Genomic DNA, 27,838 nt, shown 5'->3' with positions numbered 1-27,838 from the left:
GTCCTGTTCCCAGCTCCCTCTCTCTCTCCCTCCCTCCTTTCATCCGTCTCTCCTACTCTCTCTCAGTATGCTTAGTGTGCAAAGGAAGAACGCCTGCAAATGAGTTCCTTGAACCACAGGGACCCCAATAAATAAAACTGTCAACTGCAGAGTTGGAGAAAAAAAGGGAAAAGGAGGCAGAGTCACACTCTCACTGAATATTTCATCACCATCCACCACCATCTCCTCTCTGACACCCTACCCCATCCCCCCTTCTCTACATCCTCTCTTTCTCCCTCATCCCCCCATCCATCCTCTCTCCCTCCTCCCCGGTCTCCGCTTATCATATCCTCCTGTCACTGCATAGCAACCGAAGCCTGCTGCTACAACTACACAAAATGACACCCCAACAACAAAAACAAAATGGCAGATGGAGGTCAGGTTGATCTGAACAGAGCCAGGTGTCTCTGTATCTTCTTAAACACCCAGTTAACAGATAGGCTATCATTGATTTATCACAGCACTGTCTACGAAATATACCGTTCAAGACGACGCTTTTGTCAGACAAACGCACGCTTTGTTCTTATAGTTTGTCCTCGCTCTTCGCTTCCACATACCACTCTCGCTGAGTCAGGATGATAGGAACAATGAAAAGGCCATGCCTGTCTGTCTAAACGTAACTCAGGCTCACTGCCATCCCCCACTACTGGAGTGGCTGTCTTCCTAGGGCTTTGGAATTTGTAAAGACACCAAGGACGAAGGAAGGTGGAGGTTGAAGACTTAAAGACTCCGATGGAGGCTCTTTGTCTGCTTAGTTATTTTTTTTGTCCCTGACATCAACCTCACACAGACTTGTCTCGAGAGAGAGCAGAAAGGCGTGTACGGACAGGGATGTGCCGTAACCACTGAGGTTTTCTAGGTAGTGAAACTCTATCTGAGCTGTTTTTACGTTATGGTTTCAACAGCCTCTCCTGCAGTATGTACCACCTGGCTGTAGCTGTTAGTGTTACCTCCTATCTCTTAGGAGACTGACCTATTTCAGGTGTTCCAGTTCACAGCCCGTGGCTCCACCCCCAGCTCCACCCCTGGCTCCACCCCCCGGCTCCTAACTGCAGCCTGTCCCATCTCCCATTCTGTCCTCCCCTTTCAATCTGACACGGAGGGCAGAATGACTAATCAGACCCAGGCTGAAATTCTGAGCCCGGGGGTTTATTTGGGTTCCTTACTTATTTCTGGAGGGGAAAATAAGGCAGGGACCACAAAGACCTGAGAGTGAGAGGTTTAAAGGGCAGGCTGAGAGTTCTGTAGCTCCTGCCATTGCTTAGGTCGCTTAATGCATTTGTTTATGTGGGCTTGTGGCCTTTTTCATTTTGATCTAATGGGAACATTGTGGTGGGCGGTTGGCGGTGTGTGTGTAAGCAGATGGTTAAAGAGGGGAGGTCTCCACACACACGGTGTTACGTGTGTGAAACACAGGCTGGGTCATGGGGTTTAGGTGAGAACTTCAGAATTGGCTTTATGAGTCAACCAGTGAGACACCAGGGCCAGGAGTGACACATGTACAGAGGGAGTGACGGAGTGAGGGAGTGAGGGATGGAGAAAAACAGAGAGACTGAACAGGAGAGGGGAGTTTTGCGTATCTAATTTGAGGTTTGCCATGCAGCGTTGGGAGCTCGGTATGAACGCATCATCAATCTAATTTTGGTGTGTTTTTTAATAATCCACACTAGTCTTTAAGTGGAGATGGAATGCCTCTCTATTCCTCTTTCTCTCTCCCTCCTCTCTCTCTCTCTTACTCTCTCTCTCCCTCCTCTCTCTCTCCCTCCTCTCTCTCTCTCTCTCTCTCTCCCTCCTCTCTCTCTCTCCCTCCTTTCTCTCTTTCCCTCCTCTCTCTCTCTCCCTCCTCTCTCTCTCTCTTACTCTCTCTCTCTCCCTCCTCTCTCTCTCTCCCTCCTCTCTCTCTCTCTCTCTCTCTCTCTCTCTCTCTCTCTCAATTCAATTCAATTCAATTCAATTCAAGGGGCTTTATTGGCATGGGAAACATGTGTTAACATTGCCAAAGCAAGTGAGGTAGGTAATATACAAAAGTCAAATAAACAATAAAAATGAACAGTAAACATTACACATACAGAAGTTTCAAAACAATAAAGACATTACAAATGTCATATTATATATATGCAGTGTTGTAACAATGTACAAATGGTTAAAGCACACAAGTTAAAATAAATAAACATAAATATGGGTTGTATTTACAGTGGTGTTTGTTCTTCACTGGTTGCCCTTTTCTTGTGGCAACAGGTCACAAATCTTGCTGCTGTGATGGCACACTGTGGAATTTCACCCAGTAGATATGGGAGTTTATCAAAATTGGATTTGTTTTCGAATTCTTTGTGGATCTGTGTAATCTGAGGGAAATATGTCTCTCTAATATGGTCATACATTGGGCAGGAGGTTAGGAAGTGCAGCTCAGTTTCCACCTCATTTTGTGGGCAGTGTGCACATAGCCTGTCTTCTCTTGAGAGCCATGTCTGCCTACGGCGGCCTTTCTCAATAGCAAGGCTATGCTCACTGAGTCTGTACATAGTCAAAGCTTTCCTTAAGTTTGGGTCAGTCACAGTGGTCAGGTATTCTGCCACTGTGTACTCTCTGTTTAGGGCCAAATAGCATTCTAGTTTGCTCTGTTTTTTTGTTAATTCTTTCCAATGTGTCAAGTAATTATCTTTTTGTTTTCTCATGATTTGGTTGGGTCTAATTGTGCTGTTGTCCTGGGGCTCTGTGGGGTGTGTTTGTGTTTGTGAACAGAGCCCTAGGACCAGCTTGCTTAGGGGACTCTTCTCCAGGTTCATCTCTCTGTAGGTGATGGCTTTGTTATGGAAGGTTTGGGAATCGCTTCCTTTTAGGTGGTTGTAGAATTTAACGGCTCTTTTCTGGATTTTGATAATTAGTGGGTATCGGCCTAATTCTGCTCTGCATGCATTATTTGGTGTTCTACGTTGTACACGGAGGATATTTTTGCAGAATTCTGCATGCAGAGTCTCAATTTGGTGTTTGTCCCATTTTGTGAAATCTTGGTTGGTGAGCGGACCCCAGACCTCACAACCATAAAGGGCAATGGGCTCTATGACTGATTCAAGTATTTTTAGCCAGATCCTAATTGGTATGTTGAAATTTATGTTCCTTTTGATGGCATAGAAGGCCCTTCTTGCCTTGTCTCTCAGATCGTTCACAGCTTTGTGGAAGTTACCTGTGGTGCTGATGTTTAGGCCGAGGTATGTATAGTTTTTTGTGTGCTCTAGGGCAACGGTGTCTAGATGGAATTTGTGGTCCTGGTGACTGGACCTTTTTTGGAACACCATTATTTTGGTCTTACTGAGATTTACTGTCAGGGCCCAGGTCTGACAGAATCTGTGCAGAAGATCTAGGTGCTGCTGTAGGCCCTCCTTGGTTGGTGACAGAAGCACCAGATCATCAGCAAACAGTAGACATTTGACTTCGGATTCTAGTAGGGTGAGACCGGGTGCTGCAGACTGTTCTAGTGCCCGCGCCAATTCGTTGATATATATGTTGAAGAGGGTGGGGCTTAAGCTGCATCCCTGTCTCACCCCACGACCCTGTGTGAAGAAATGTGTGTGTTTTTTGCCAATTTTAACCGCACACTTGTTGTTTGTGTACATGGATTTTATAATGTCGTATGTTTTACCCCCAACACCACTTTCCATCAATTTGTATAGCAGACCCTCATGCCAAATTGAGTCGAAGGCTTTTTTGAAATCAACAAAGCATGAGAAGACTTTGCCTTTGTTTTGGTTTGTTTGGTTGTCAATTAGGGTGTGTAGGGTGAATACATGGTCTGTTGTACGGTAATTTGGTAAAAAGCCAATTTGACATTTGCTCAGTACATTGTTTTCATTGAGGAAATGTACGAGTCTGCTGTTAATGATAATGCAGAGTATTTTCCCAAGGTTACTGTTGACGCATATTCCACGGTAGTTATTGGGGTCAAATTTGTCTCCACTTTTGTGGATTGGGGTGATCAGTCCTTGGTTCCAAATATTGGGGAAGATGCCAGAGCTAAGGACGATGTTAAAGAGTTTTAGTATAGCCAATTGGAATTTGTTGTCTGTATATTTGATCATTTCATTAAGGATACCATCAACACCACAGGCCTTTTTGGGTTGGAGGGTTTTTATTTTGTCCTGTAACTCATTCAAGGTAATTGGAGAATCCAATGGGTTCTGGTAGTCTTTAATAGTTGATTCTAGGATTTGTATTTGATCATGTATATGTTTTTGTTCTTTATTCTTTGTTATAGAGCCAAAAAGATTGGAGAAGTGGTTTACCCATACATCTCCATTTTGGATAGATAATTCTTCGTGTTGTTGTTTGTTTAGTGTTTTCCAATTTTCCCAGAATTGGTTAGAGTCTATGGAGTCTTCAATTACATTGAGCTGATTTCTGACGTGCTGTTCCTTCTTTTTCCGTAGTGTATTTCTGTATTGTTTTAGTGATTCGCCATAGTGAAGGCGTAGACTCAGGTTTTCCGGGTCTCTATGTTTTTGGTTGGACAGGTTCCTCAATTTATTTCTTAGATTTTTGCATTCTTTATCAAACCATTTGTCATTGTTGTTCATTTTCTTCGGTTTTCTATTTGAGATTTTTAGATTTGATAGGGAAGCTGAGAGGTCAAATATACTGTTAAGATTTTCTACTGCCAAGTTTACACCTTCACTATTGCAGTGGAACATTTTACCCAGGAAGTTGTCTAAAAGGGATTGAATTTGCTGTTGCCTAATTGTTTTTTGGTAGGTTTCCAAACTGCATTCCTTCCATCTATAGCATTTCTTAATGTTACTCAGTTCCTTTGGCTTTGATGCCTCATGATTGAGTATTGCTCTGTTCAAGTAGACTGTGATTTTGCTGTGGTCTGATAGGGGTGTCAGTGGGCTGACTGTGAACGCTCTGAGAGACTCTGGGTTGAGGTCAGTGATAAAGTAGTCTACAGTGCTACTGCCAAGAGATGAGCTATAGGTGAACCTACCATAGGAGTCCCCTCGAAGCCTACCATTGACTATGTACATACCCAGCGTGCGACAGAGCTGCAGGAGTTGTGACCCGTTTTTGTTGGTTATGTTGTCATAGTTGTGCCTAGGGGGGCATATGGGGGAGGGAATGCTGTCACCTGCAGGCAGGTGTTTGTCCCCCTGTGTGCTGAGGGTGTCAGGTTCTTGTCCAGTTCTGGCATTTAGGTCGCCACAGACTAATACATGTCCCTGGGCCTGGAAATGATTGATTTCCCCCTCCAGGATGCAGAAGCTGTCTTTATTAAAGTATGGGGATTCTAGTGGGGGGATATAGGTAGCACACAGGAGGACATTTTTCTCTGTTAAGATAATTTCCTTTTGAATTTCTAGCCAAATGTAAAATGTTCCTGTTTTGATTAATTTAATTTAATCAATCTCTCTCTCTCTCTCTCTCTCTCTCTCTCTCTCTCTCTCTCTCTCTCTCTCTCTCTCTCTCTCTCTCTCTCTCCCTCCTCTCTCTCTCTCCCTCCTCTCTCTCTCCCTCCTCTCTCTCTCTCCCTCCTCTCTCTCTCCCTCCTCTCTCTCTCTCCCTCCTCTCTCTCTCTCCCTCCTCTCTCTCTCTCCCTCCTCTCTCTCTCTCCCTCCTCTCTCTCTCTCTCCCTCCTCTCTCTCTCTCTCTCTCTCTCTCTCTCTCTCTCTCTCTCTCTCTCTCTCTCTCTCTCTCTCTCTCTCTCTCTCTCTCTCTCTCTCTCTCTCTCTCTCCCTCCTCTCTCTCTCCCTCTCTCTCTCTCCCTCCTCTCTCTCTCTCTCCCTCCTCTCTCTCTCTCCCTCCTCTCTCTCTCTCTCCCTCCTCTCTCTCTCCCTCCTCTCTCTCTCTCTCCTCTCTCTCTCTCTCTCTCTCTCTCTCTCTCCCTCCTCTCTCTCTCTCCCTCCTCTCTCTCTCCCTCCTCTCTCTCTCTCTCTCTCCCTCCTCTCTCTCTCTCTCCCTCCTCTCTCTCTCCCTCCTCCCTCTCTCTCCCTCCTCTCTCTCTCTCCCTCCTCTCTCTCTCTCCCTCCTCTCTCTCCCTCCTCTCTCTCTCAACGCAGCCACACTGATGTGTCATCCCCCCATACACACTGCCATCTCTTCGCTCTACCCCCCCTAATCAAACACAGCTCTGTGACTCCCTCAAGGCCTTTGGCTTTGTGTGTGTGTGTGTTTTGTTCTCTTTTGTGTGTGTGACAGGGTTTTGCAAACTGCCTAGTCATTCTCCTGACAGCTGTCAGTGAGGGACACAATCAACTACCCCTCCTTCCGTTCGATCCCGCTCTCCTCTCTTCCCTCTCTCTTTTCGCCTGTCCCCCTTGGTTGACTAACAGGTGACCTTTGTGTGAGGAGTTTCCTAAAACCATCTCACCTCTGTGTTTGTCCTCTGCTTTCCCGTGCCTGCCCTTACCAAGAACAGCACCACTATGGTTCAGTGCTTGTATTTATTTTAGTCGTCATCAACATCATCGACAGTCACTGTGTTAACATGGTGTTAACATGATTAGGACTTGTGAATAATCTTGGGTTCATATTCCTATGCCAGTTCAATAGTCGTTTTGCTTAATTGTGAGATGCTGAGAGAAAGAGGTGTTGTGTTGGGTGACGTCCCCCCACCCCCTTCGTCCTCCCTCCTCCCCCCTCCCTCGCTCCTCTCCTCCAATGTGTGTCAATACCAACGTGTAAAGGTCACCGTGGCTGCAGAGAGCCGGCGGTCGATAGAAAAATAAATAAGCAAAAGAAAAAGGGGGACATGATGGAGGGCAGAGCCTGGTGATTCAGAAGGTTAAAAACAGGTCAGCACACACAAGCACACCCCAAAGGCTTATGGGTCTGGAGGGAGCACTCTCTCTGTTCTCTGTGCTCTGTCCTCTGTCTCTCCTCTCTCTCGCTCTCTCCCTCCCTCCCTCCCTCTTTCTCTTAGGAATGCACACAGGGTGTTGAAGTTTTTCCGAACTTAAGTGTCACATTGTCCTGATAGCCTCTTGTACTCCTGTTTCTATTTGGGAGAACCTGAGACGTCATTACCTCAGTGTACTGAGTGGCGAGTGGAGCTCTCTGACCCGTCAATGCTCTCCCTTCACCACCACCACAACCCTCTATGAGTGGCCAGAGCAGTAGAAAGGCCCTGGGCGTGGGAGGGTGAGACACCAGGGAGATTGTTGGAGCAGTGTGGGACTAATGTGTCCTCCAGGCCAAGTGGTGACACGTCTCTCTGTGGTGTGTGTCCTGGAGTGAGTGGGTCAGTGCCTCCATGCTTGGCCCCGGGGCCCGTTCTCGGCGCTCCTAAAATGGGCAGCCCTTCCAGATCCGCTGTGGACCCCCGAACAATCGGGTATTATGAGCTGCGGGGCGGGTGGGTCTGACTTCCTCTATCGAAGGTCTGAATTTTCAGGCCCGGGGCCAGACGGAAGGGTGGCCTTTGTATGTCTGGTGAATGGTAACGATGTTCAGACTCTGGATTATAGGGATAGTTGGAACAGGAGTGTGTGTGTTGGGGGGGGGGGCATGCGTGTGTGTGTGTCTGCGTCCGTCCATGTGTGTTTTCCAAAGGCTCCCTTCATCCACCCAGCAAATGTAAATAGCCTAGTGTTTCAGTGTTCAGGGCAGTGATTGATTACAGGATGGGATAGTGTGTTGTATCTGCTTCACCAGCCTCTCTGAGGGGGGAATTCAATGCAGCTCAATGTACTGTTTTGTCTCTCTGTTCTCATATCCATACATGTGCTTTTGTTCAACTCATTAACAAAGCCCCAAGCCTGGAAAACAATGATCAAGAGCTAACAGACCTTCTCTTTTGTCAGTTGGTGTGCACATGTACCTATATGAGGTATACTGGTATATATTTAGTTAGTATGCATTTAATGTACTGTACTTTGCATTAGCATTCGATGTATAATGTTTTTGTTGTTTGTGAACTAGGTGACTCAACTCTCTTCTCTTCCTCCTGTCTCCAGGTCAGTGACTTCCTGTCTGGCCGCTCTCCTCTGACCCTGGCGCTGCGAGTGGGTGATCACATGATGTTCGTTCAGCTGCAGTTGGCAGCCCAGCAGTCTGGAGGGCAGCAGTTACAGCACAGGCACCTCATTGCCCGTGGGGGTGCAGAGGGCACCATGGGACAGTCCACAGGAGCACCTGGAGGGTCCACCAGCGGGCATCACCCCCGCGTCCCCACCCCCCACCACCACCACCCCCATCCACATCCCCACCCCCAATCCCACTCCCATCCTCACCCCCACCTGTCCCGGCCCCATCCAGTGCCCCCTCCCTCCACCAGCTCAGCAGCCTTCCCCCCTGCCCCCTCACACCAGCCCTCTCCTCCCATGTACCCCTCCTCCTCTTCCCTCTCTTCAAGTCACTGCAACACCCCTCCTGCTCCTCGTCCCTCCCAGCTGCCCGGCAGTATGTTTAGTCGCTCCCACCAGCCCTTCCCGGGCCGACCCAGCCCCAGCCCTGGCTCCGCCCCCCAAAGCACCCCCACTGCAGTCCCCTGCCCTGAGGTAAGACCCTTACTTACCAATCAACCTACTACTGCTTTCTTAATGCTGTATTACTCACAGCGTACCACGGTTACACAAAGGAGGGCCAGAACACAGCAGGAAAGATGAAAGGATGAAAGATAGAAATGGAAGGAAGAGAGAGAGAAAGAAGTTAATGAGTTAGTCTGCGTAGGTTGTTGTTTTGTTGATCATCAGCCCCCTCGCTGGTAAGCAGGCCTCTCTCACTGTAGCCTGGAGCTAGGCTATCTATCTGTCTTTTAATGGCAGACTGGAGCTAGGCTATCTATCTGTCTTTTAATGGCAGACTGGACTAGGCTATCTATCTGTATTTTAATGGCAGCCTGGAGCTAGGCTATCTATCTGTCTTTTAATGGCAGCCTGGAGCTAGGCTATCTATCTGTCTTTTAATGGCAGCCTGGAGCTAGGCTATCTATCTGTCTTTTAATGGCAGCCTGAAGCTAGGCTATCTATCTGTCTTTTAATGGCAGACTGGACCTAGGCGATCTATCTGTCTTTTAATGGCAGACTGGACCTAGGCGATCTATCTGTCTTTTAATGGCAGCCTGGAGCTAGGCTATCTATCTGTCTGTCTTTTAATGGCAGACTGGAGCTAGGCTATCTATCTGTCTTTTAATGGCAGCCTGGATCTAGGCTATCTATCTGTCTTTTAATGGCAGACTGGAGCTAGGCTATCTATCTGTCTTTTAATGGCAGCCTGGAGCTAGGCTATCTATCTGTCTTTTAATGGCAGACTGGAGCTAGGCTATCTATTTGTCTTTTAATGGCAGACTGGAGCTAGGCTATCTATCTGTCTTTTAATGGCAGCCTGGAGCTAGGCTATCTATCTGTCTTTTAATGGCAGCCTGGAGCTAGGCTATCTATCTGTCTTTTAATGGCAGCCTGGATCTAGGCTATCTATCTGTCTTTTAATGGCAGCCTGGAGCTAGGCTATCTATCTGTCTTTTAATGGCAGCCTGGAGCTAGGCTATCTATCTGTCTTTTATTGGCAGCCTGGAGCTAGGCTATCTATCTGTCTTTTATTGACAGCCTGGAGCTAGGCTATCTATCTGTCTTTTAATGGCAGACTGGAGCTAGGCTATCTATCTGTCTTTTAATGGCAGCCTGGAGCTAGGCTATCTGTCTGTCTTTTAATGGCAGTTGATTTCCACCAACTTGGTTTGTTTTTTTTCTTCAATCTCTCTTCGCCTGAATTCAACTCTGTGAGTTTTCAGAAACAAAACCAGATGCGGGTTAGTGTAGTTTAGTTTGAGATGCCACATAGAACAGTGAATAAAGGAAACGGTCATTTTTCTTCTTCACTCTGAAACGTCTCCCTTCCTCTCCCTCTTAGCTCTTCCTCATCCTCCTCCTCCTCCTGTGGGTTAGACTTTCACTTTCACAGTTTTACTTTCACAGTTCACAGAGCAGAGAAAGGGCAAATAAAAGATCAGGGACTGGGTCTGATGTCAGGGAGAGTAACAGGAGCTCTCAGGACACAGCTCAGGTTAATTCAGCGCATAATGTGTCCCTATACGTGGACCAACATGGTAAATATTAGGGTCCATGTTACGACATGGCTGTTACGGCATGGCTGTTACGGCATGGCTGTTACGACATGGCTGTTACGGCATGGCTGTTACGGCATGGCTGTTACGGCATGGCTGTTACGACATGGCTGTTACGGCATGGCTGTTACGACATGGCTGTTACGACATGGCTATTACGGCATGGCTGTTACGAGTTTCAAGTCACTGCCTCATCATCTCAATAACATAAACTGTGGTAAACTTTTCTATTTCAGTAGCATGTTTTATATGACCCCGTATTACATACATACATCTTATGGACATAATTTAACTAATCACAATTGCTGTCGAGTGGATTTATATTTATTATCACTCACTGAAGGCAGAGTGTTGGTGTGTTGAAGGTTTGTCTCTAATGTCAGACTGTCTCCTCTCCTCCACAGGCTAACTGCAGTGCTAAGAGCCCCAGTAACGGCACCAGTGCTTCAGCACGCTCCTCTTCCTCCTCCTCCTCCTCCTCCTCCCGCAAACCAGGTGCCATTATTGAAAGCTTCGTCAACCACGCTCCTGGGGTCTTCTCAGGGACTTTTTCAGGTGAGTGAGGCCTAATAGCATTGCACTAAGACTAAGGCACTAACTTCCAGACTATGGCTTAACACTCTCAGTGGCGCAGATTACTACTGTGTCTTACTAGGCTTGGTCTGGGGATGTTACATGTGGTTAGACTGGAGCTGAGGGGCGTTGTAACACTCTCTCCATCGCTCTCTCTCTCTCTCTCTCTCTCTCTCTCTCTCTCTCTCTCTCTCTCTCTCTCTCTCTCTCTCTCTCTCTCTCTCTCTCTCTCTCTCTCTCTCTCTCTCTCTCTTTCCTCCCTCAGGCACTTTGCATCCTAACTGCCAGGATGGCACCGGGCGGCCCAGGCGAGACATCGGCACCATCCTGCAGATCCTCAACGACCTCCTGAGTGCCACGCGCCACTACCAGGGCGTGCCCCCCTCCCTCACCCAGCTCCGCTACCAGACGCAGTGTGGCTCGCCCTCGCCTGCCTCCCCATCGCCTTCACCCCCTCCCTCACCCCCAGCCACCACCGCTGGCATTGCCGGCATCTCTGCCAAAGCTACCTCGGTGCCTGCCAGCAGCCCCATCTCACCCCCCCTCCACCCGCTGGTGCAGTGTCAGAGCCAGATCCGCATGTGCAAGCCCCCTGGTGAGTAGTGATATCCACACACACACACACACACACACACACACACACACACACACACACACACACACACACACACACACACACACACACACACACACACACACACACACACACACACACACACACACACAGGCCCTTCACTGTATTTGAGCCCCTGTGCAGCAGAGCAACAGATGTTGCTCCAGTTGTTGTTGTTGTGGATGAGAGTGATTGAAACGACTGTCGTCAAGAGCTTGAATTTAGATGAGCCGCTGGTCTATTGTAGAGCCCATAAGAGGATTCATAAGCAACTTTGTTTCTGCCGTTGTGTTTCTATTCAAATACTGTTTAACTGTTTAACAAATACTGTTTGGGGCGGCAGGTAGCCTAGTGGTTAGAGCGTTGGACTAGTAACTGAAAGGTTGCTAGATTGAATCCCCGAGCTGACAAGGTAAAAAGCTGTCGTTCTGCCCCTGAACAAGGTAGTTAACCCACTGTTCCTAGGCCGTCATTATAAACAAGAATTTGTTCTTAACTGACTTGCCCAGTTAAATAAAGGTTAAAAAAATAAAATAAACGTATTATCCCCACATTTATTGCCGGACTCGAAAAGATAATATCCTTGCTCAAAAGGAAAGAGAAAGAAAGGGAATACAGAGGTTGGAAGGGTGGAGGAGAGGAGTATGAGGGGGAGGAGAGGAGTATGAAGGGGAGGAGAGGAGTATGAGGGGGAGGAGAGGAGGAGGAGGAGGAGGAGAGGAGTATGAGGGGGAGGAGAGGAGTATGAGGGGGAGGAGAGGAGTATGAGGAGGAGGAGAGGAGTATGAGGGGGAGGAGAGGAGTATGAGGTGGAGGAGAGGAGTATGAGGGGGAGGAGAGGAGTATGAGGTGGAGGAGAGGAGTATGAGGGGAAGGAGAGGAGTATGAGGTGGAGGAGAGGAGTATGAGGAGGAGAGGAGTATGAGGAGGAGGAGAGGAGTATGAGGAGGAGGAGAGGAGTATGAGGAGGAGGAGAGGAGTATGAGGGGGAGGAGAGGAGTATGAGGTGGAGGAGAGGAGTATGAGGTGGAGGAGAGGAGTATGAGGGGGAGAATTGGGGTCCTCCATGGGAATGCAGCAGCTCTTCTCTAGGCTTGTTCCATAAGGCTCAGATTGTCAGGCAGACGCAGCAGCAGCAGAAGCAGCAGAAGTAGACATGTCTTTGTCTTTGTCTCTGTGCTGAGGGGATAGGTTTACCCCTCGGAGGGCTGGACTGGGGATTACTGCCCATCCACACAGAGGCTAGGACAGATCCTCACCACTGATAACATTCACAGGCGTGTGTCAGGTAGTCTTTGTGCGGAAACACATTGTCCCCACTCTGCTTTTTTAAACCTTGCCAGAGGAAATTTAACTTTTCTTCCATGAGCTGCTCTTGTTGCATGTTGAATAGAGTTGGATAGTGGGGGAGGATCTCTGAATGGCCCTGATTAAAGTTTTATGTGGCCTCTTTGTTTGAAATTAAAACATGAATCCCATTGTCCATGGTAGACAAAGACTGATATCAGCCCATGTATTGTAACTTGGCATTGCGATAGAATGGAGCACTTCATCGAAGCATGGACCAAAAGTTCACCCAACGTCCAGGGGACTCTGCAGTATCCAGTGAGCCCTTTTAAAATAAGTTCTGCACAGTTGAAATAATAAGAGCTTATTTTCTTAACCCAGGAAGCCCCTTTCCCCCGTTCCTCCCCCCTCCCATTCCTCCACTCAGCCGTCATCCCCTGCTTTTTTTCTCTCTTTCTTTGTCCCATTCTCCCCGTCTCTCCCGTCAATGGACCGTCCCACTGCTTCCTCCGTCGCTGTCCAAAAGTAGCCTCATCTGTAAAAGCCATCTCTCTCTGGTCTCTTCCAAGCCTGTTCGCCATCAATGGTCGCCTGTGTCCACTCAGACTTTAAATAGATAGATTTATTCAGAAATGTGAGCGCTGAAAGAATGTGCATTGTGTTCGGGGCGCAGCGGGAGGAAGAAAAAACAACATACACACTAAGCCTCCATTCATAACATTGTTTTTATATCCGGCCGTCAGCTAACTGCCCACAGATTAATTTGTGCCGTCACTGGAAAAACAGAAAGGCAAAAGAAATGCCTTTCGAGTCAGACCGGCAACCGGCCGAACTTCCTTACCAATTAATGTTGGGGCTTTTCTGTATGGACGGAAGCTGTCTGTCTGGTTGGCTGGCTGTGTGACTGTGGAATGCTTGGTGAGGAACATTTTAGAAGGCAGGTGACTAAGTGTTCCGGTAAAACCGTGAGACGACGTTCTTATCAGCCGACACCTGGTGAAAGACGACAGCTTAACTCTTCGCAGAAGCCCGCTTCCATTGGCCTACAGGAATAACCTATGCTTACTGCTTAGTGCCTTCCCAGTCTGCTGTCTGTGTTACATTACCTCAGGTTGAGACAGCCTCATGAAAATGTCACATAGCTCTGCTATCTCCGGAGAGCCTTTACCCTTTCCACTGCAAGTTCATGTGGAGAGAGGGGAGGAGAAGGTAGGAGGCGGCGGTGAATAAAGAGCATTCGAGCCATCCGGAGATAGCAGGACAAGTCAGCCTAGTGAGCTAGCTAGATTAGTTTGGTTTTGGTTGTGATGTGGCAGCGTGGCTGGTTGTGTTGGTGGTGGTGACTGCTGAGTGCAGAGCTTTGTTAGGCCCAGGGGCCAATGCCTTTTTGTCTGAGGGCAGGGCTTAAGAAGGGGGTGTTAGGCTAATTGTTAGCTGAATTCCTTTGCTCAGTGGGACACCCCCCCCCCCCCCCCCCCCCCCAGGGAACCAGGCTGCGCCATTGTAGGGCTGAGCGAGTGAGAAGGAGAGAAGGAAAGAGAAAAATAGTGAGGAAAAGAGGGAGTGAGAGAGCTCTCTATGCCTTAGGATTAGACCTAGCTTTAAGACCCACTCCCACTGCAGCTGCTGGTTCAACAGAGAGGACGAAAATGAACAAAATGAGTCCTGAAAGAAGGAAAGGAGGGGTAGATATCCTCTCCTCCCCCTCTTGTCTCTTCCTCCCTCCGATCTACTCAGTATCTGTCAGGTCGGGTTAGTCTAGTTCAGGCTCTGGCTGCGGGAGGCAGGGTGGAGCTGTGTGTGCACAGAGAGAAAGAGAGAGAGAAGGAGAGAAAGAGAGAGAGAGAGAGAGAGTGAGAGAGAGAAGGAGAGAAAGCGGGATTGGGTGGGAATGGCTAAATTCCTCTCCCAGCTTGTTTAATCCAGCCCAGAGCGAATTACCTTTGCGGTGGGTGCATTCTACTGGAAGACTAATTTGTGTTAAAATGTTAACGCTCTTTAGTCTGCCACTGCGTCGCGTTAGAGTTGTCAACATGGCTAATTCTGAACACCTAACTCTGTTCTAATGTGGTAGCCCTTCATATGGTCCTCCCCTTTAACTTCTGTCTCAGTCCTCACTTCGTCTCTGGACTATGTCTCTTCTCGTCATTTCTGACCTGTGTGTGTCAGATTCAGTCTGACAGGTGTCCTGAGCCCTCACCCTGCTCTCCCTGTCTGTCGTGCTTCAGCCGTGGTTGATCCACCAGGCTAGGACACCAGGCTAGGACAACAGGCCAGGACAGCAGGCCACTGTACATAATTCATCACCCGCCTGTCAGCAAGCATGTAAGCAGCCACCCGGCGGCCAATGACACACACACTGCTGAGCAACAGTAACCGAGCCATCTAACCCCCAGCCTATCTGTCTCGACCTATAGCAACGACAGCCAACCAACCGCGTCAGGTGCCCTTTCATTGTCGAATGACAAGAGAGAGAGAGAGCGGGGGGGAAAGAAGAGAAAATGCAAATTGCGTCTAAAAGTCATTTAAGACCTCATTCCCCTGCAGGGTTGTCGATGCCCTTTCAACGCCTGTCAAAACGGGGATGTTCGTTCGCTCCCTTTGACTGGTCTGACTCCTTCAGTTTGGACCCTTCTTTTCCATTGGGTTGCCTTTCTACCTTTCCTCTCTCTGTCTTCTTCCCTGGGCTCCAGATGGTTAGGATGGATGGCAGGACAAAGGCAGGGCTGTGTGCTGTCTATGTTTCCCAGGCCTGTGTTTACCCTCTGGGCTGTTCCCTGCTCTGCTGCTGGCCCAGGGCCCAGGCCAACCAGGAATGACATGTGGCTGTGTTGGATGATGGGCCTGTAGCTGCAGTGATTTATGGATGCCACAGGGATTAGGAGAGTAGAGGAGCACGGGGAAACTGCAAGGCCTCAGGGGGTTGGCTCTGTGTCACGCTTTACTCAGAGAAGTAGGCCTGTATGAACACAGTGTTTTTTTCAGTGTTACGCAAAATTACGTTTGATTGACTCTAGAATAGGTGGGGCTCCATACCACTGCATACAAATGGAGGACAAGTATCAAGCCCCCTTCGGCTACTGCAGATTTTGGTGGGATGTACTGGAAGACCTTAAAAAGCACGGTTTTCCTGTAATTAAACCCAGGTTGTTTTCACTGTAGTTTGAGCCCTCACCCACTCCGCCTGATCCCCTGATGCTCAGAAAACACAGCTCTCCTTCCGTGAGATCACAAGAATTATCAAGGCAAACAAACAAACAACAACAAACAACAACACTTGGACAACTGTTAATGAAGCGGAATCTTTAAGGGATCAATAGAGGAGAAGCTCCTTTAATCTCTTCTGCATCCTTCCTACGCAGCCCTCCTCCTTCTCTGCCGCCCTCGTTCCCTCCCTCTTTGGCCAGGCTCTAGAACGCATTGATTATTCATAGATCAGCCTCTTTCTCTCTCTCTCTCTCTCTCTCGTCTCTCTGCCTTGCAACATAGTGGTCAGTAGCTACTAAGTCCAGCTGAAATACTACCCCACCCCCAACCTGCATGCAGTACTGTGTGTAAAATAGCTTGTGTGTTAGTGGGGTGTTTACAGTCATTCTCTGGCACAGTGGAGGGTGAGGGGTAGGGGGAGCCTCTCCGGTTGTTTTTCTGCTTGGTGGAGTTCAGGGATTCCACATGGGCTTTTGGAGTAATCTCCATATGCTCACCCTATACACACACGCCAACAACCTCACACCCCTCCCTCTGGTTTCTTGGGGTTTGTCCACACAGGGTGAGATGAGAGGACAGGAGAAGGTACAGAGAGAGAGAGAGAGAGAGCGAGAGGGGGGTGGGGGAGGTAGAGAGAGAGGGATGGATGGTAAAGGGAGGAGTGTGAGGCCAGGTGTACGTGGTTCTCATTGGTGTGCCCTGAGCAGCTGCACAGCAGGGGGGAAGTTGGAGAGGGTTTTGTCCTCATGGCTCAGTCAGCTACGGCACTGTGTCTATGGTTTACTCCTGTCAATGCCTTTAGTCTCTGTAGGCTTTAACTGGGCCTGTGAAAGCCCTGAGTGTCTACTGAGGACACATACACACAGCTCCGCTCCAGGGGAGGACGGGTACAGACAGTGCTGATGGAGGAGCAGCACAGGGTGCAGGAGGGTTGCGTGACCAGAGAGGGAGAGAGAGTACATGGAGGGAGGGAGGGAGGGAGGGAGGGAGGGAGGGAGGGAGGGAGGGAGGGAGGGAGGGAGGGAGTGTATTCCTTGTTCTCTCTGCCCCTGACCTGTCCCTTGCCTAATATTTGCTTCTGGTGATTCCCAAGAAAAGATGTGTTGTTACTTCTTTCTCTGTGCGATATGCGTCAGAGAGCAGTGTTAGGTCACAGAGGAACACGAAGGAAGATGTGATTCTCCCTGCTGGTGTGTTTGTCCTTGTTTCCTTCCTCCCATCCACCTCTATCTTTCTATCAATTCAACTCAATTCAATTTCAATTCAATTCAAGGTCTTTATTGGCATGGGAAATATATGTTAACGTTGACAAAGCAAGTGAAGTAGATAATAAACAAAAGTGAAATAAACAATAAAAATGAACAGTAAACATTACACTCACAAAAGTTCCAAAAGAATAAAGACATTTCAAATGTCTTATTATGTCTATATACAGTGTTGTAACAATGTGCAAATAGTTAAAGTACAAAAGGGAAAATAAACATAAATATGGGTTGTATTTACAATGGTGTTTGTTCTTCACTGGTTGCACTTTTCTTGTGGCAACATGTCACAAATCTTGCTGCTGTGATGCCACATTGTGGTATTTCACCCAGTAGATATGGGAGTTTATCAATATTGGGTTTGTTTTTGAATTCTTTGTGGATCTGTGTAATCTGAGGGAAATATGTGTCTCTAATATGGTCATACATTTGGCAGGAGGTTAGGAAGTGCAGCTCAGTTTCCACCTCATTTTGTGGGCAGTGTGCACATAGCCTGTCTTCTCTTGAGAGCCAGGTCTGCCTACGGCGGTCTTTCTCAATAGCAAGGCTATGCTCACTGAGTCTGTAAATAGTCAAGTTTGGGTCAGTCACAGTGGTCAGGTATTCTCCCTCCCTGCTTCCCTCCAGTTCTACTGCTCACGTCAGCTCCAGCATCTATACAAGCAGGCCGGTGTGTGTGTGTGTGTGTGTGTGTGTGTGTGTGTGTGTGTGTGTGTGTGTGTGTGTGTGTGTGTGTGTGTGTGTGTGTGTGTGTGTGTGTGTGTGTGTGTGTGTGTGTGTGTGTGTGTGCTCTAATAATAGCAGTGTTGTGTGGTTAATGACTAGCCAAAAACATTCCCAGGGTTCCAGCCAAGCTAAAGGCCGGACGAATGGCTGCACCGGGAATGCATTCAGGACCCCACACCACACTGCCCACGCGAGTGTCTGTGTGTTAACGTGTGTGTGAGACTGGGTTAAAGTCAGTGCGTGCGGCAGCCAAACTCACATATACTTGACATTTAAAAGCAGGGAAAATGGCTGTAGTCTTTACACAGTATTAAAGTGTGGAGACAGAGAGGTTGTGTGTCTGATGACTTGTAAAGAACCTCCGGAGTTTGTGTAACTGCATGGGCACATTTGTGTGTGTGTGTGTGTGTGTATTTGTTTGTGTGTGTGTCCTATAATGAGGCCATGCCCCAGGCTCCAGTCCTTCCTCATTCAGCAGGGCTTGAGCTGTGTAACCCCCGCCTGACCAGCTTTTAGGTGCAGGAGACAACCCCACGCTTGTCTGTGGCTTTAGACTAGAGAGAGATGTAGAGAGAGCGAGAGAGAGGCAGAGAGAGATACATAAAGGGCAGCGGAAGGAGAGAGAAATCCCCTTTCTCTCATAGAAAGAGAGAGAGCGAACATAGAGGGGTTTCTTTCCTGTGTAAGAGAAGAGAGGAGGGGAGAGGAGGGGGGGGGGGGCGCAGCGGGAACAAAGCCCCTGGCAGAATGTATAGCCGTTGCATGCAGGCAGCTGAACAATGCCCCTAATGCACAAGAACCCCCTTGTTACCCTTATACACTAGGCAGGAGATATAGTCCTGTGGCATACGACATCATATAGACACACACTCTTATCTAGTGTGGAAAACATTGAATAACGTGCTGAATAGCCCAGTCCTTGTTCTGTTTAATGCAGTTAGTTAGTATGCACTGCCAGGACTAGTGAATATTTATAGCCAGAGAATCGCTCTGCTCAATCCGATAAGCAAATGAAGGGAAGAGGTAAATTAAGCCCACACAGAGTCTGGAATTCATTCCGATGGGGGAAGAGGAGGAGGAGGAGGGAAGGCACAATCGATTTGGAAAAAACTTCCACCTACCCCATTCCCTTCCCCATCACCCGTAGGGCGGAATTCCACAGCCCGCGCCCTTCCCCTCCACCCCACCTAGCCCTCTCTGGGGACACTGGCCCATGGAGGAGGAGGGGGGGGGGGGGGGGGTAGAGGGGTAGTGGGAAGCCGTGGGAGGTCGAGGGGGATGCTGGGTCAATGAGCTGGAAGCAGGAAACTGCAGTCATAAAGAAGGAGTAGAGGGGGAAAAAGAAAAAATCCCAGGCTCTCTTCGCTTACCATTTCCATTCGCTTGCATTTTCTATTGAAAGCCAATAGCGGTGTCCTCGGCTGGAGATGGATGGCTGCACTAGAGCTAAAGTTTAATCAATAGGTCTTTTTAATTTGCCATCGATCCATGTTAAAAGCTACTGCTTCTGCTGCGGCTGCCGTGTGTGTTTGTGTGTCAGTGTGTACGTGCTTGTGTGTTTGGTGTGCGAGGTGTGTAAGTGTGTGTGCCTGTGTGTGCCTCAGTGTGGTCGAGTGTGTCCTTGCATGTGTGCGCGTGCGTTTTGTGTGTTTGTCCGTGTGTGTGTGTGTGTGTGTGTGTGTGTATGTTTTTGAGAAAGAGGGAGAGATGGGCTGTGCTTTGGGTTATTGACATTCTAGACCATTATTTAATTATTTCATTCTGAGACAGATACTAATGGAGCTAGCTAATTGATTGTGGTTGCCGTCCCTTCCTCTCCAGCTCCTGAATGTATTTCTAAATGAAATGAAGGCTGAGTTGGGTGGTGTGGGCAGGCATTCACAATGGAACCGAAGGCCTTTCCCTGGAGATCAGCCTCTGCTATAGGCACATCAACAGCCAGAAATGCACTTAGTCGCACAGCTCTGACAAAGACACTCATTTGGGATGTCAGCCATGGTTATGTGACTGCATATGATAGGCAGAAATTAGAGGGTACGTGCAGTAGTGAGTGTGTGCTCTCTCGGTGATTGTGCAATCTCAAGGAGACTGTCCCAGTGGTTTTCTCCCAGTGATAAGGGTTTGAGAAGAAGGACACAGGGCTAATATTTCACAGTGGGGCATTTCATTACACACCCGACACTAACAAAAGTGTGTGTGTGTGTGTGTGTGTGTGTGTGTGTGTGTGTGTGTGTGTGTGTGTGTGTGTGTGTGTGTGTGTGTGTGTGTGTGTGTGTGTGTGTGTGTGTGTGTGTGTGTGCGTGTGTCTCAGAGCCTACAGAATGATCACAGCAGCATGTCTATTTCTCTCTCTCCCCAGCATCATTACCAAACCAGCCTATGTTTTTTTGTCCTCTGCCTGGCCTTAGATAACACTGAACGCACACTGAACGCACACTGAACGCACGCTGAACGCACACTGAACGCACACTGAACGCACACTGAGCGCACACTGAACACACACTGAGCGCACACTGAACGCACACTGAGCGCACACTGAACACACACTGAGCGCACACTGAGCACATACTGAACACAACTCTCTGTTCCCTCAAAAATACATTCTCCTCTAAGAACCTACATATGTTTTATTCATTTTTTATTTGTTGCTCTGTTGGACTGTGCTCTGTTGGACTGTGCTCTGTTGGACTGTGCTCTGTTGGACTGTGCTCTGTTGGACTGTGCTCTGTTGGACTGTGCTCTGTTGGACTGTGCTCTGTTGGACTGTGCTCTGTTGGACTGTGCTCTGTTGGACTGTGCTCTGTTGGACTGTGCTCTGTTGGACTGTGCTCTGTTGAACTGTGCTCTGTTGGACTGTGCTCTGTTGGACTGTGCTCTGTTGGACTGTGCTCTGTTGATCTGTGCTCTGTTGTACTGTGCTCTGTTGGACTGTGCTCTGTTGGACTGTGCTCTGTTGAACTGTGCTCTGTTGGACAATGCTCTGTACGTCTTGCAAAGCAGGGTGTATCAAAAGGTAATGGAAAAATATGACTGTTTGAAAAATGCTTGACCTTCTGTTTTCCTCTCCTCCCTCCAGGTGACCGTGTGCGTCAGACAGAGAACCGTGCGACACGCTGCAAGGTGGAGCGTCTACAGCTCCTGATGCAGCAGAAGCGCCTGCGCCGGAAGGCAAGGCGGGACTCCAGAGCGCCCTACCACTGGCTGCCCAACCGCAAGGCGGGACGCAGCAACAGCAACAGCAGCATGTCCAGCGAGGGATCCATGGACCTCGACTTCGATGACTCGGTGTGGAAGCCCGACGTAAAGGCCGACATGAAGACTGAGTTCGTCATGGCGTAATGACAAAGACAAGGATACTGATTGGCTGGATAATGAAGAGGCAGCAGAGAACCCGGGTTAAGGAAGTTGGGGATGGTTTCAGAGGGGTGGAAAACAGGCTGGAGCCGAGTTTGGAGCATGAAAAAAAGAGAGAGGGAAGAAACCTAGTCATCCTCTTCTCTCGCTGGGACAACGAACTGTCACACCAAAAGGCTCCCTGTTGTCTTTCATCTTGTCATGTCCTCAACAGCCTCCTACCATTAGAAATAGACAACAAAAACAACAAAAGATTTTTGACGTTTGGACTGGGAACGGATATGTATGGACTTACAAGACTACGTTATGCATACGGACTGCAAATATGTACTTCCTATGAGGAACAACTAAAACTGAGCAGAGCAGACTTGGATGGTGGTGGTGTTTTGGTCTTTTTTTCTGTTTTATTTTTCCAAGGAGAACTCTGGAGAGAGATTCACACTGGACTTGTGAGCAGGATTGTCAGTGGCTGGGGCCGTGGTGTAACTACACACAGGACAAACAGACAGACAGACAACCCCTGCCCCCAGAGCCATCCCTGGACTACTCTAATGGGCATTCCAGGTCTCCACTTCACCGACCAGAGTCGACTTTTTACCTATAGGGTTATCTTTTTATTTCCATTTTGAAACGTAATATTATTTTATTTTTTCTAAACAAATATGTAGCATTGTTCAAAAAGCATTCAGGTTTTCATAAACAGTTTAAAAAGTAGTCGTTGATTTGCACATTTTTCATGATTTTGGAACAGCAGGTCAGAGTGTGCAGGAAGTGGGATATGAGGAGCAATGACTCATTGGAAATGGGGTTTTGACTAAAGTTTTGACTATTACATAAACAGCAACGTCAGTAACATACAGTAGGGTATTAATAGGAATTAATTAATGAATAAACAAAATAAATATTAATGGAGTGCTTCAGAAGATTTTAAAATCATGATTAAAAAATGTATATGGAAACAAATCTATTTTTATTTCACTTTTTATCTGCTGTTTTCAAAAAACAGTAGCCAAGTATGGCTTGGGTCAAGCCATTCATTAAATTGATAGCTAACAAACATATTTATTCAATCATTCATCAGCTCATTCACTCATTAGGGTCATATAGCCACAAACAAATAATGGATAAAAATCCCATTGAACCCAACTACAGGCCTATTTCAAATATAGGCGGGGATCTCACATTTGTATGATATTTAGCAGGGGTTTATAAGCGTGTGCGTATGGGTGTTTGTGTGTGACAGTTAAGATGGCTGATTCACCCCTTTCGTCACTCAAACAAGTACAGAGAATACTCTCCGTTTCTCGCCATTCAGATGCTCTAGATATCTTTCCCATGTATTCCTTTTTGAACCAACATCCCACTCTAAACCAAGGCATTTGTTAGAAAATTTTGATTATGTCAAGCTACTTTCTAATAATGGAAAAGAGAGGTGGAAGAAAGCTAAGAAATCCCAAGCAGGGAACCTGTCTCCAGTTTCATCAACCAGTGCCTCCACCAATGGATTCCCTCACATATCAGATTAGGCCATTTACAGACTTACTAAGAGATTTGCTGCTACATGGGACTTTGATAGACGGGGGAAAAGTGACTTTTCTTTGCATGCAAAAAGTGTGAATTATCCTGACCTTTTTATTGTTGGAAGAAAAAATATATACATGAAACTGGTGCTTTGGAGAATTTGTGGAGAAATAATGCTTAGCTGCTTTTGTTGGTTAGGTTATTATTTCCATAGAACAGCAGCTGCTCCAAGTATTCTCAAAGCAAACCAAAACAGATGAAGTAAGAATGGACTCATATCTTGCTCACTCTGAACTGAACATTCCCTGGACAGTGATGATCATGAGCAAAGAGCAATTGACTTTCCTCCCTAAACGCTGGTTCAACCAACACCGTTCTCCTCAACATGGAGACAAGGACCCAGGCAGCAACCAGCCCTTAGTCCTCTCAGCCTAACTCAATAACATAGTGTTCAACAAGGTGCATGTTTGGGACTAACTAACAGGGAAAACCATTGGACCAGCGTACGCATCGTCACAGAACCCAAACTTCTATGTCAAACACAATGTCTGACCCTACCCTACCTTGATTGCACTCACAGAGTTTTCAGTGGGAAATTACCTGTTTGGTAAACCTTGTCTTTTTGTCAGTGGCCTTACCTTTCACTAAACGAGACACGTGGGGACTGGGGGACACGGTGGGGATGTTTGTTTGTTTCTTTACCTGTGTTTTGTGAAGACGCCATTGTCACTGAGGATTCGGGCATCTCTTGTTTGTGCTTTTAGCAGGTGGAGTCTCTATTATGTCAAGGCTTCTGTGCCTTAAAACGTTGCCCTTGCAGTGTGGGTCAGATATAAGATGAACAAATGATTTCCATTGATGAATTCATTAATTCATATAAAAGGCTGTAACCACATGGGAGCTGTAGTTTTTAGGGGTAAGCACGTTGAGTGAATTAATATCGATGTGTTTGTAATCTGTGTTTGTTCCTCAATCGGTCTTCCCATTTTCTCTCCATTGTGTTGCTATGTTTGTCTGTCTTCTTTGTCCGAACACCCCACTCTGTCCTGCCCACCAACATTGACAAAACAAAGTACCTGAGGTGGAAGTTTTGACTGCAGTGTGCTACTATGGCAACAAAGTGCCCTGACTCTGACTGGACAGGTGTCTTCTGAGGACGTGAGACCACATGACATGCACTTCCTGTCTCCTTGGACAAGACATTTCAAAGGACAATTCACCCCCACCCCCTAAATTTAATTAGATTTTTGATATATGTATGAACTATACTCTGTGTGTGCCTCACTTATGTGTGAAAAAAAAAAAAAAACATAAAATGATGACATGGGATGAGATGATGGGACAAAAGAGGGTGTGGGGAGGGCATTTACAAAACAGTTTGTAGGTGGAGTTCTGATCACATCATTTAAGTTGCCTGTTCTTTCTTGTAGCCAACCATTGAAAAATAATAACAGGAGTCAAGAATACAATTTACAATGTTCTAGCTATAGACCGGTGTAGCACATGTGTGGCTGTATTAATTTATGAAACCAAAATGGTAACTGTGAATTCTGTATTTCTTTGTGCATTTTTTTAAGTGGGAGAAGGTGGTTGGGACGTAGAAACGACTAATGCCTCTGTCCTATTTTGTTTTTGGTGAAATATAACGGAAATCATGTTTCCCCTAAAAAACTAAAAAATGTCTACATATATTTTTTTCTTAAGCAATACATTTCAGTGTGACTTGTGATAGAACATTTTTCTTTTTTAGGTAATAAATAAAAAACAAAATGAGTACTCCCAATGGTCTGTGTCGGTGTTGTTCAAATCCACATTGAAGATTATTGAATTTTGAGTATTGAGTGAAATGTACCGAATAAGAGTTGGGTTTCATATGAAAGTCTGTTTCATAAGGTAATCAGATAGGAGTGACATTAGGAAAAAGAAGAAGAGCTAGGAAGTACATTGATAAAGTATTACTTTACCCATCATATACAATGGCAAAGATTTGAGCTAGTATACCAGCTGGCTCACTCTACCACCGGGGAGAATGATAGAAGAGAGCAAGAACAGACAGATGAGATCTCCCACTTATCCCCAGCCGGGCTGAGGATGAGAGGAAGTAGAGAAAAGAGAACGGAGTGGCAGATTGGAGAGAGAGATGGTAGTGCAGAGCAGTTGGTAAGCAAGTAGTTCATGTGAAATGAGCTAGCTCTCTAATTCCTGCAGTTAGAGTGTCAGGTTCTGAAGCACACACTCAGATTGGAGAAGGAAGGCTGCTCAGAACAGAACAGAACAGCATGTCTTGGATATGAGGAAATGCCTGAAAGACTTGCACTTGAAAGGACCAAGCTACTGTATGTCAAGGCATTGCTGCTCAGAATGTGTCAGGCTAATGCTGCATCACATTCCCTGGATGGATGTTATTTACAGGGGAAAGCAGCAAAGCTGTGGGGGAAAAAGCTGTTTTGAAAGTGGTGTGTTGCTATAGTGATCTTGTAACGAGGTCTGCTAAATAAAGGAAGAGAATAATTTAGAGCTACTAAAGTTTGTGGATTACAAATGTAGGATCTTAATTTGATACAGTTTGCTACGGCAGGAAAATAATCCTGCAGCAACAGGAAATGTGAATTATTGTGTGGATTATAATTCATGGACATTTTTCTCGGGGTGAAGGGAAAATTAAGTTTGAAATGTCTAATTTATTTTCAAAGGGTGATCAAATTAAGATCTTACATCTGTACAGAAAAGAAGATAAGGGTAACATTTAGGAGGAAGAAGCAATTTGTTTCATTTTAGCATTAAGTGGTAAAGTGCTGTATTTTCCTAGGAAGTTCTGAGTCTTTTAGCAATCACTAATGATCCACTTTGACCAAATATGTGGTCTTTCCTTTTGTAGTATTTAGGCCTTGGATGATCCACACACTTTTATCTCTGACGTGGTATCAGAGCGTGGTGCTTTTGTTATCCGATTACAATACAATAAATACCATCTGTGCCATCCTCCAGCCAGCAGATGTATAGCCTTTTTGAGACCTTGGCTATGGAAGATAGCTATGGACTAGGACTGTAGAGGTGAAACTCCTCACCCCTTTCTTTCCCCATGATGATAGATGCAGCTAATCAAACCCTCCCACTCGCTGCCCTTCTCTACACAAGCATGTACACAGCCTACAGCAGGAAATAAATGCTTGACATGCCACTTTAATAAGGAATCCCACACGAAGGCAGAATATCGGTGAAACTAAAGATTAGCCATTGATCAAACTCCGCCATTCGATTTAGGAATCAGTTCCCAGAACTAAACTCTCGATGGACCATTTTAGCTGAGAGCAGGGATAGAGCTTCGAAGATATTGTGAGGGAAACCTCTATCATATTCATAGAAGTAACTATTCCGATGATAGATATGCGAGTCCATTTGGGGAAGAAATGTAAGGAGACACATTATTGAACCCTGGGGTACCCTGGAGTTATTGATTTGGTTACTCCTCAGAAAACAATAGAATGTACGGATGACATTGATATCCAGTAGATTACAATGTAATCTACTGTAGAATTGGAAAGATCAAACCCCTAGCAGACAGACATCCCTTGGTGCAGGTGTGTAAGAAATGAGGTTTGCCTGTTACAATAACTGCCATAACTGTCTGTCTGGTCTGGCTTTTGATCTGTTAAAAGAAACCTATAGCTGTAAATGAACAAAAACACAGCTGAGAAAAAAAGATGTTGACATACATTTGCTGAAAATATTGCAAACCCAATTGCACCCCCTGTACCTTTTGTGTCTTTGTTGTTTGTGCATTCACCTTGCCCCTGTAGCTGTCTATTACCCTGCTGTGTGAACCGAGAGAGAGCGAGAGCAGAGATAGAGAGAACTATTGTGTTCACATACTGGGTGCACAGTAATATTACAACCATGGGTTGATGAATTTCCCAGAAGAGGCCCTCTTTTTCTACTCTGACTTGGTAAACTTCTCTGCCTCCACACTGTGAGTGATGCCGGCAGGCCTGGTGTCACTATCTGTGAGCGCGTGATTGTGAGTGTGTTTGCGTGTGAGTGTGTGAGTTTCTACTCTAGAGTGAAACTGAGCAGGAGGGAAGAGATAGAAAGACCGTCTGTGTTCACTGAGACCACAACTGCCACCACAAACTGAAAATCCTGTGGTTCTGGGATACAAGAGGCTCTGTTCTTGGGTTTTCACATGTTGTCTCATTTCAGTCAGCCTCAGCTGTATCCTCGACATGTGACAGAGAAGTGCGCACCAACGGAAAAAACCTTGACATCTCACTAAACAACTATGCCCTTTTGTTGTTCAAGTGTGAAATGATAGGACATTAGGTTACATCCTCTACATAATGTTGATGACTTTCTGTTTGCGAAACCAGGCTTACTTTGAGAAGATTGGATACATTTGAATGATAACTAAAATCATTTGATTCAACTCAACTGTTTACGAAGTCTTCCTTCGTGTCCGATGGTTACACAACTCTGTGAACATCGCGTTGCATAAGAATCATGTCCACGATCAGAAAACAACCTCTTGTGATCAATAAGTCCTGGCTGAAGTCAGAGTCTGGGTAATGGACTGAACACATTGAAAGAGCGCTCTCCTGGACACAAACAAGAATTTGAGCGAGAACTAATATCCTCTCAGGCTCTTGTGTGCAGCTGTAGTTCTCATGACTTCTGTCAGATGCTGCTGGGACTCTGTTTCCTTTTGTCCAGTTCTTGTTTGTCCCCCTGCCCACTTAAAAGAGAAGAATGTTTGAAATATTACATGGTGGATATTAATGCAGCCGTGATCCGAGGGGACCTTTGATATCTGTTCAGGCTCTCTTCATGCACTCGTCCGTGATGCGCTGCACAGAACATCACATGGAGAGTGAGTGAAACTGCGGGGGTAGCTGACCATTCACATCAACGAAGACTGACCCCTCAGAGCTGACCCTATCGCATGCCCTCCTGACCAGTGGGAAGGACACAGGAGTCATGGTTAGAGTAGACCTAGTGTAAACAGGATGTTGACTAACACAACCACGTACTGGCCGCTAGTCAACTGTCAACTGTCCATGGTTGGTTAGAAAGATAAAGGAAAGTTCAAACATTTCTGAGAAGGATCGGATTGAGCCATTGTCACTTTTAAAAATTGCATAGGAGCAATATACTGTGGGGGCCTTTTGTTAATTATGCAATGTTCAAAAGTACCACAAAGTGAAGGTGAGC

General features: G+C 46.7%; 1 protein-coding gene across 2 annotated transcripts in view; it reads left to right on the top strand.

The window, feature by feature from the left end:
• midn (midnolin) overlaps positions 1-24,411 on the top strand; it is a 36,569-nt gene extending 12,158 nt beyond the window's left edge. For both annotated transcript variants that reach the window (XM_071345145.1, XM_071345144.1), the window contains 4 exons: positions 7,983-8,525; positions 10,495-10,645; positions 10,929-11,258; positions 20,835-24,411. In XM_071345145.1, the coding sequence (XP_071201246.1) occupies positions 7,983-8,525; positions 10,495-10,645; positions 10,929-11,258; positions 20,835-21,097 (1,287 nt within the window). In that variant the 3' untranslated portion in view covers positions 21,098-24,411. The remainder of the gene's footprint in view (positions 1-7,982; positions 8,526-10,494; positions 10,646-10,928; positions 11,259-20,834) is intronic.
• Positions 24,412-27,838: the final 3,427 nt, after the last annotated feature.

This window comes from Salvelinus alpinus, chromosome 16 (assembly GCF_045679555.1).
Source record: "Salvelinus alpinus chromosome 16, SLU_Salpinus.1, whole genome shotgun sequence".
Taxonomy (NCBI): Eukaryota; Metazoa; Chordata; class Actinopteri; order Salmoniformes; family Salmonidae; genus Salvelinus; species Salvelinus alpinus.
This window is presented reverse-complemented; position numbering and strand designations above follow the sequence as displayed.